This window comes from Triticum dicoccoides, chromosome 5B (assembly GCF_002162155.2).
Source record: "Triticum dicoccoides isolate Atlit2015 ecotype Zavitan chromosome 5B, WEW_v2.0, whole genome shotgun sequence".
Classification (NCBI taxonomy): Eukaryota; Viridiplantae; Streptophyta; class Magnoliopsida; order Poales; family Poaceae; genus Triticum; species Triticum dicoccoides.
The window spans coordinates 265085415-265094950 of NC_041389.1; the positions used below are offsets into that span (position 1 = coordinate 265085415).

The following is a 9536-nucleotide window of genomic DNA, read 5'->3' on the forward strand; positions in this document are numbered from 1 at the left end:
GGGCGGCCATGGATGACTCCATGAGCGGGACCACAGCCATCGCGGCGCTCGTGGCCGGCGGCGCACCTCCACGGGGCTCGGGACGTCCACGGCGGCGCGGGCTGTGCATCGAGAGGCGGGGCCGGGAGCATCTCCGCCGCCGCTGCTCCTCTCGCGCTGCGGACAACATAGAGATCAGGAAGGAGAGAGGAGGAGACGAGTGGGTGTGGCGGTGGCAGGGATCCAGGAAGGAGGAGGGAGGAGGAAGAGAGGAATGGGGTGTGGCGGCTGTGAGAGGGAGGAGGGAGGAGTGTGTGGCTGTGGACGGGGAGCTAGGGTTGGTGCGGTCGTGCCCAATGGGCTCCTCGCTCCAGCCCCAGGCAAGCCACGGGACGCGCGACGCGGGGCACGCGAGGAAAGGCTCACCCGGCCGAAAATGACCCAGCCGGCCCACACGTCATCCCTCGCCACGATAGACCGATCGGTAAAAACGAGCACGTTGAATTCCAGCGACGATCGAACGGCCAGTGCTCGAAAAAAAGACCCGGTCAACCCCCATCGAACGGCCAACGAAGGATACCATCGGAGGAGCCTTGTGAGAGCAAGTTGGCTAGCCTCTTTTATGTTTTAAATTATAAACCTCTTTTTATTCAAACAAGGAAAATGATTCAAATCACCTGACCGATAACGACGCGTGCTTTCGCCGGCTCCATGGCCGTCGGATACAATTTTAATCAGATCGTCCGGGAGCAACGTATAGAATAGACTTTGCAACTGACTCGTTGTTGCAATCCCCAACCGTAACGAGTGATGTGTTGCTGAATCTGGATCTGAATCCTCTCGTGAGTAGTTGCCTCCCGTGCTCTTTAGAGCTCCTCGTGAAGCCAAAACCTTCATGTGCTGCTCCGACGCCGCCACCGCTCTGCTCGCCGCTAGCAACACGCCGACAAGGTCGCCGGTCCGCTCGCGACCAGTGGCCATGGCCGCCTGAGCGCGCATATCGGAGCTTCGTTTCGGCCGTCGCCGTCCAACTATGATGCTCCGACCCCATGCTGCATCGCCTCCAACACCGCCATCTCCCCTTCCCCAACCAGGCCGAGCTCCTGCTCGAGGCCATGATTGCAAGCAATGCGATGCGGTGACTTTCCACGACAAGGCATTTGTTGCAAGCAAAAAAGATTTGCAACAATGGGTCAGTTGCAAAAAAAACTGTAACACAACCTTCGTTACAAATATTGTTGCAATGAGACCAGTGTTGCAGAAGGGTTCTCGCAACACGACTTATGTTCCAAACATGACGATGACACTTGACCGGATGATTGCATTAGATCGGACGACTCGTAGAACGGCTGATCTTTTGAAAAGATCCATCGGCGGACGTGTAGCACGGCCCAACAACACAAGGTTTAAAAGAGGCACCCTTTTTAGGTAGCAAACCAAAGATGCCATTATGAATGACTCTGTCGGTGTGGTGACGCCGATTCGTCTGCCACCAATGGTCCGATTTGATACCAACGGTTGAGATTGAGATTGAGAACATTCCCAGGGATGAAAGTGACATACATACTATATATTTTCAAGATTAAATACTATATGACCTCCTTTGGTCTATAGGATATCTAGAAATTTGCGAGGAAGTCATGCAATGAAGATCAGAACCTAGCAGCTTCGTGTGCACCCCCAAGAGCAGACTGGAGCGTCACATCTATCGGGACAGAAGCCGAAGCAACCGACGAGTAAGGCCAAGAATCACGATGAAGAGTCTTCATGTTGGGTGGGGCCTCATGTATCTCAGATGCTGATGGGGGCCTTTTTTGAAACAGAGGCAAAAGGTTTGCCTCACCTCATTAATAAAGCAGAAGATAGTTGCTCGGTTAATAAACGGAAAACCGTCACAAACCATTGAGCGGCACGCATAATACCACACACCTCACATAGAGGGTCTCGTCAACATCACACATCGGTGTCATCGTCATCACTTCTCCCCAACAGGCCTCATTGCCCTCCCTAGTCTCCGAGTAAGCAACTCTGACTTCTCCGAAGACAAATGTTGACGCAACCCACACCGTAGAGGCTGTGTGAAACACAAGAAACCCTGCGCCAAACTCAGTCACCTGCTCCAAGGACAACACAACTCCGACTCTGAAAGATAGTTCCGAAGGAGAACTATGCAAGGTTGGCGCCGCGGAAGACCACCGAACAGACCACCTGTTGCATGTCATCGTCGCCACAGGGGCCCTGCCACCGCAACTCCGACTTCACCGCAACAAAACAACCCGAGGTAGTCCCACGAACACGCCGGAGAAGAGCCGACTACCGCAACCAATGTCACGTCTCTGACATCGCACAAGCCCATCATCGTTGCCATAGAAGCCTCGACGCCAACACCATCAACTTCCATCGGTCCCACTTGATGATGCCTGGCTCCAAAGACGAAGCCCCCGAGAGGGGATACGATGCTAGAGCACCGTCATCGTCCGATCCCATGGATCTAGAGTTTCCCCCGAAGTTGCGAAGATTGGAACTGAGAGTACCTCGACAATGCCAACAAGAAGGAAACGGTGCTTGAAAGTGTCGCCGTCTCTGACTCCGGACACGCCGGAGACAAGCTTTCGCCCGCGTCAGCTTCTCGAGCCCCACACATCATGCATCAGCAAGCCCTCCATCGAGCCACCGAGGTCAAATCTGGCCATCCCGAGTCGAAGCATCACCTCACGCCGCCGTGCGAGCTCGCGCGTGTCAGGTCCGAGCTTGCCCGCCCCTCCCGCACACGCGCGACGTGCGTCTGAGCACCGCGCCGCCCCGCCCCGCCACCTGCCCAGTCCCGCCATGCTTGCCCTACCACCTGCGCTGCCTCACTGCGCCACCCCGAACGCCAAGGCGCCTAAGCTCCTTCTAAGCGGCCGGTCCGCGCCGCGCCACTCCAAGCGGGAGTAGGAGAGGGCCTCGCTGCCGGCGAGCCGCACGGGCTTTGCCCCACGACGCCTGCCGCAGGCAGCAAGGGGAGAAGGGGTGGCTGGTTGTGGCACTGGCGGTGGCTAGGCTGCGCTCCTGGCCGCTCGCGGGAGCGAACTAAAGAAGAATTGACCTGTTTCATGCGCCGTTCACAACCACAAGGCCTCGTCATAGACGAGATGGTCCCAACGAAACTCCTGTCAACAATGGCAATTCTTAAGATTGGTACCAACAAACTAGACAACCCACGGAACTTCCAAAACAGAAACATTGCACGAAAGGGAGGTCCATCCGGATCCAGGTGGCAAACCATCTTCCCCCGGAATGGCAGCAACACTCACCAGCAAAAGAACAGGAAGAGAGAAAACAGAACATATCACAAAGAGCAGCAACAAAACCTGACACATCTCCTTACAGGTAAAGCGTTGTTGCAACATCCAACCATTACAAGCTGCAGCTCCGCACAAAAGACACTAGAAAATGCGCATCATTTATCATACAACCAAAACCTTTCCACGGTTTCTCGCACACTCACCGCCACCAACTCAGAAGCCGCGCTCTGCTCGCTGCCCATTTGGCCTATTGTCAAACAGGAACCGCTCGCCATGCCTCCCCCTGTCCCTGTGATCCTGCCATCTGCCCCTCTGGTGGTGGCTCTCAGCCTGGTTCCTCTGCTTGCTGTTCCTCTGCTGGGAGTACCCGCCTCCACTGTTCCTTTTCCTGCCATATGCGCCGCCTGGATCCTGGTAGTATGTGTTATTGTTGCTGGATACTCCATGGGAGCTGCTCCAGTTATTCCCTGGGCAATGGTTGTTGCCTGAGCTGCCCCAACCGGGCTCCGCCAGGGCCTCGCCCCAGCCGGTGCTGATTTTGTTCCAGCTGCTCAGAGGCTCCTGACTCGCTCCCCAACCTGCGTTGGATGCCGAGTTGTCCGCCTCCCACTTGTTCACCTCAGGGGTCGGCTTTTCTAGATAGATGTCCCAGTTCCCTGACTGGTTCTGGGCACACCTGTTATTGGCAGCTACGGCGGGCTCGTTGTCCGCCTCAAAGGGTACCCGCACCTTGTCCAGGTCAGCTACCAACTCGGGGTCGACCTCGCAACGATGGTCGACCTCATCAATGTACAGATCAGGGTTGGGGTAAGGTATATCAGAAGGTTGGCCATGGTAATGAGACCAGAACCTTGATTTTGCGTTCTGGAAATTCTCAAAAGCTCCCGAGTCATCCCACTGCTCTATCTCCTTGTACATATAGGCAAAGTGCTTGTTCTCGCAGAACCTCTGCCACGAAATGCCACCAACAAGACTGCAAAATTCCCTTTCCCATAATGGGACTTGGCATTGATTATCCACGTGACTGTATCCTGTGTGTATCAAAACGATATTAGATTCATGGTGTGAGCACATTAACGCAGGGAAATAAAAGATTCCTGACCTACTGCATTATGGGAACAGAAATAAACAGGAGATGGAACATACTGAGGGCATTCTTTAGCCTGGACAGTATCCTGGGGGAGAAAAAAATGAATTGCTGAGAAGCAGTGCATTCCTGACTTAGACTCAAGTAGGATATGAAAGTACTTGTTGTTGCTTTATACGGGTGAAAGATAAGTCAAACCAAAGATACATCTTTCAACTACACAACTACAACTGTGGCAGAGTAGCAAGTTCAATACATAAAGTATGAATTCAAGTATTTGTGGAACACTCTGATCAAGCATAAGTGGGTTCTATAGTCTGTCATTCTAATTTACGCCAAGTATAGACAACTGTCAAGAGAAATGAACCAGCGCAAACCAGTACTCTGAATTTGTCGAGAATGGCGGCAATAAAGCGATCCTTTCAGAGATCACAGAAAAGGAACTGAATAATTCAAAACAAACTAAACAATGAGTCACTCAAAACACAATTTAAAGGGTTCCATCCTAAAACAACAACATTCCTTCTACGGGTCTGCTCCTATGTAGCCATATGACTACATCTTTAATGGCTATGTCATTTATATAGTAGTAAACTAGTGATAGTCATAATTAGTAGAGTGAGAAAAGAAGTGATCGTGCACCGGCAAAAAGATCATGGTTTTGAGGTCCTAGTGCCTGAAGAAAACATGCACAATGCAGTTACATAAGTAGTGGGTTCCTTGCATATCCTACCATTGCAAGGAGCAAGTTAAAATTTAATGGTCCCACATCTGACAAAGACGCTATACCTCTTTGTTTTCTTTTTTGTTATCGCATCGTCGGCCAGCTGACTACAGTTAGTGTTGGCTGACTACAAATAGTGTTAAACAAACATCGGTGCCCGAAACTATTTTGCCGGATAAGACACTCCGAATGCAAGTCGGATTCCAAGTTTTATTAGTTATGTCCTAAAAAAACCTTGCTGAATCGTACACCCAAATCTGAGTTGGATTCCAACACCTGTGTCCATGTCTGAGCAGGCAAGCAACTATTTTGCCAGATAAGACACTCCGAATGCAGGTCAGATTCCAAGTTTATTAGTTATGTCCTAAAAAAACCTTGCTGAATCGTACACCCAAATCTGAGTTGGATTCCAACACCCGCGTCCACGTCTGAGCAGGCGAGCAACACTGTCTACAATATGGTTTGCAAAAGACATTCCTTCTTCCATGCTCCTTGGAGGAGAAAGTTGAAGCCTGCCTTTAGCCGTTTAGCGTCAATACTCAATACCGTTAACTTCTTCATTTTCCGCACTGCTGTGAATACTGAATAATACTCCCTCTGTAAAGAAATATAAGATTGTTTAGATCATTAATATAGTGATCTAAACGATCTTATATTTCTTTACAGAGGGAGTACCATTTTGAGGGAAATGTTCTAAAGGGCGCCCGCCTAGGTGCTAGACACCATCCTCCTGCATTGCTTGCCTAGCATGACTAGTCGGTAGGCGCAACACACTGTCCAATTACTTGACCAGTGCTTTTTAGAGCACATTGAGGTCTTATAATTAACCTGTTTTTATAAAATTTGCGTGTATGAACATTATATCTTTGCCCCTTCCCTCTATATACAAGCCATTTTCATCTGTGTTTGGGTGTGAAGCGGCCAAGCAACCAATACAAAATTGAGATATGAAAGATGGCATTTTAATTTTGCTTCACCATTTATTTTCTCCCCGTGGATTGGGGGGATGGCGGCGTTTTAAATTTTCTATATCAGCGGAAGACCATGCCAACTATAACAATTATCACTTACATGCACGCGTCTCCCAGAAAGACAGCATTTTGTCATATTGACACTACCTCGGTGAGACTCAAAACCTATTTTTCAGGGAGCAGGCTGCAGCTAAAACATTACTACCCAATTGTATTGTTGTAGATACATAATCTACACCTTGCAACTGCGATACCTTCCCAATGAGACTGGGAGGCTGTTCCCAATAGATGGGTTGGTCAAACAAAGCTAGCATTTTTCTGGCATTCCGGCACAAACTTTTCCAATGGTAAAAACCTAGAACAATTTAAACTAATGTAAAGCCTAGCCTTACATAGATAATGGGATAATGCACCAGCAACTCTGGTTTAAAGCCTGAAACGGCCGGAGCACACTTCAGCATCCACATGAGTTGTGTGTGTCATTCGCAGGACGGCGCGAACTGAATCTATTTCAAGCACACTATAAGGATCACTACACTGTCTGAATCAAGAAGTAGATGTCTAGATCGGCGAGGTTCTGGCCCGATATAATAAAACCCTAATAGATTGCAACCTAATCTTAATCGGGCCGCACAAACAAAGATGAGAAACGGAGAGAGGGGGATAGCGAACAACCAGTTGCCGTTCGTACCGGAATACGGAGGCGGGGGGCGAGGGTTCGAAGAGGCGTCGTGGTGGCGCTTCGTCGGCCATCGCCGATTGCGACCCCCCATCGCCGGGAGGAGGGGCGCCTATCAGGACCGTGATTCGCCAAGGCTGTCCGCGGCAACAAGCCAGCCGGCCAGCCTAACGGCAGTCGGGAGTGGATTCCTCGTGACCTAGATAGCTCGCCGTGAGGCCAATCGCCGAGCCGTCTGATTGGGGAAGGGGGGGCGCCTGCCCGGGTGCGGGGGTTATAAAGACTGGCGTGGAGGCGGGAGGAGGGGAAGGGGAGGAGCGAGGCAGGGACCGACCGTAAATGGCAGGTGGGTGGAAGAGGAAGGAAATAGAAGCACCACCGAGCATGGAAATATGGGCCGGCTAGGGTACTTCAGAGTTCAGAGTAGAGAAGAGTGACTTTTTTTTCTTAAGAGGGAGGAAGAGTGACATTTGTTCTGGCCTTCTTGCACGATTTGAGATCAGTGTGCATTGCTAGTTCTCCAAAATAAATTATTGTATAATGCAAAATTCTCGTATGTAAGCAAGATTTTAAAAAAGAGCATCATAACTCCCAACAAAACGTAGGTCCAAACCCTAGCCGTCGGAAGTTGTGGTTCTTGACACCAATCATTTGTGGTTTCTCCTTTTCCCGCCGGCCTCGCTAGCGTCAAGTGGGATGGAGAATCTGATCTACCGGCTAGAGTTTGTAGGTTAGAGTAGTTTTCGAGTCGAATGATGTGGAAGTTGTATGCAGTATACCCATAGGCAAGTACAACCGTGATATGGAAGCTATATGCAGCATACCTACACGCAATTATAGTGATGCTAGTTGTGTGCGGAACCTAAAAAAAGTTTGGCAACTTCACGGTAAGATCGATTTATCAAGCACTAATGGCCAGAAGCTTGGACAACCGTCGGCCTTCATCGTGAGGAGACGGACAAGCTACAAAAGTGTTGCAAGAAGCTTTGCAAACTTACGGTTATGCCAAAGGTTAGGAATTTACGGTGGAGTGATACACAACTTTATTCCATGTTGTGTTGTGCTTTCGGATGGACACCTAGAAAGAATTGCCTACTGTGAAGTGTGTGGGTAGAGAAATGATGGCCCATGCTTTATTTGAGCGTACCCGCGTGAAGTTTTTTTTTTGGGAATAGTAGAAGATCCTCACATCACCGAAAATCACTAACTTACATCTTGATTCATGAGCAATAGATGTGATGGAAGGCGTCGTCATCTCAACGAATGAGGCATGCATGATTTTATGTGGTATTGTTGGCATGCTTGGTAAGAATAGAACGTGTGTTGTTATGGAGAGAGTCATCGAACAGTGCAAGCATCGGTTAAATGGGAGATTGACGCCTACATGGACCTAACAGCTTTAGGCAAGGACCTTCGCCTGATGAGGATACAAACCTGGGGTAGGGTCATAGGCCTGACCTATACGCCCTATCCAAGATCACTACCCTAGAAGACAAGCAGTTCAAGAGGCAGCATGAGACCCCCAGTCGAAGATGTCGAGTGCAATCCACTCGACATCATGTCACTCGGGAGCCTTCCTACCTACTGTCACTCGACCATCCAGAGAATCACTCGACCTCCTGAAGACTAGGAGTCACTCAGCGTTACAAGGGGCAGGCGTTCACTCCGTAGCCTTTAAGGTCATTAACATCACTTAAGGTTGGCATTACCAGTAACGCCCCCGCTTTATATACATTAAGTCCCTTGTAATGGAGGGCGGAGAGGGTCCTGGCGAACTCTATATAAGCCACCCTCCTCCTCTGGCACAAGGGTTCGCACCTCCCGTAACATCACACATATAATCCAATCGACCGCCTCCGGCACCGAGACGTAGGGCTGGTACTTCCTCCGAGAAGGGCCTGAACTCGTAAAACTTGTGCGTACACCTTCACCATAGCTGAGATCTTGCCTCTCCATAGCTACCCCCCCTTTCTACTGTCAGTCTTAGAACCACGACAGTTGGCGCCCACCGTGGGGCAGGTGTCTTAGCGACTTGTTGGTGAAGTTGCAAGTTTTTCCGATCATCGTCATCATGGTTTCCGGCGGTAGATTGGCTGAGGGCTGCGAGATCCGTCTCGGCGCGCTCGTTTTCATCGCCGACGACTTCGTGTGGCTTCAAGAAGCTCCCCTTGACATTGAGGCACTCCCCGTCCGAGGGGCGACGCACTTTTGCGCATGCGTTCGCGATGTCCTTCTCCGGCAGCCGTCGACCCAGTATCAGTCGGCTCTAATGGTGTCTTCCCTCCCCGTTGTCCACCGCCGCAAGCGATCCGGTCGATCGCGGCTTCAACGGTGGGTGAAACACGTGGTGGCTCGGTGTTCGGCCACCCATCAAGTCGCGGCAATCGAGCCCGACGAAACTCTCCACGGCCTATTCGATCTGTCGACTGGCTCCGCGGAGACCGCATCGGAGTGCGATAGTAGCGACCCTGCGGCTGAAGTCTTGATGGTCGATGGACCGCGTGGTCCGCCTAGCTTCCGTCGCGAAGACAGCGAAGATGGTGGCGGCGATCCATCGCGCGTCCATGAAGAATACCACCCCGAACCCCTTTCTTCGCAGCAAAGGGAAGAACTTCGTCGCCGCAACATGGATGCACTCCACACGCCCATCATTGGAGAAACCCCTGAGGCTCGGGCCTTGGAGGAGGCGCGCCTCGCTAATTTGGCTAAGCACACTCGACTGGAGAACCTGCAGCGCGCTCTCGACGAGCAGGCTCGGGAGCGGGTCCCTGAGTCCAGTCGACGGCAGCTTTTCCCGCCTCCACCTAAG

General features: G+C 51.1%; 1 protein-coding gene across 2 annotated transcripts; it reads right to left on the reverse strand.

The window, feature by feature from the left end:
* Positions 1–3293: 3293 nt before the first annotated feature.
* Positions 3294–7105, reverse strand: LOC119308333. Of its 2 annotated transcripts, XM_037584440.1 has the most exons (3): positions 6740–7105; positions 4413–4441; positions 3294–4297 (listed from the first exon to the last, which is right to left on the reverse strand). In XM_037584440.1, the coding sequence occupies exons 1-3, from the start codon at positions 6799–6801 to the stop codon at positions 3480–3482; spliced, it is 909 nt and encodes a 302-aa protein (XP_037440337.1). In that variant the 5' UTR covers positions 6802–7105; the 3' UTR covers positions 3294–3479. The 2 variants fall into 2 exon arrangements, with proteins under 2 accessions (XP_037440337.1, XP_037440339.1); XM_037584442.1 differs by lacking the exon at positions 4413–4441 and having other exon boundaries at positions 6740–7102.
* Positions 7106–9536: the final 2431 nt, after the last annotated feature.

What these genes read in the sequence shown, in the direction of transcription:
- LOC119308333 (XM_037584440.1), bottom strand. Translation starts at nt 6,801, where the DNA reads ATGGCCGACGAAGCGCCACCACGACGCCTCTTCGAACCCTCGCCCCCC. An exon ending in CCCCCCGCCTCCGTATTCCG is followed by an intron (nt 4,442 to 6,739) that starts GTACGAACGGCA and finishes TTTCTCCCCCAG; the next exon opens with GATACTGTCCAGGCTAAAGA. An exon ending in CAGGCTAAAGAATGCCCTCA is followed by an intron (nt 4,298 to 4,412) that starts GTATGTTCCATC and finishes TGATACACACAG; the next exon opens with GATACAGTCACGTGGATAAT.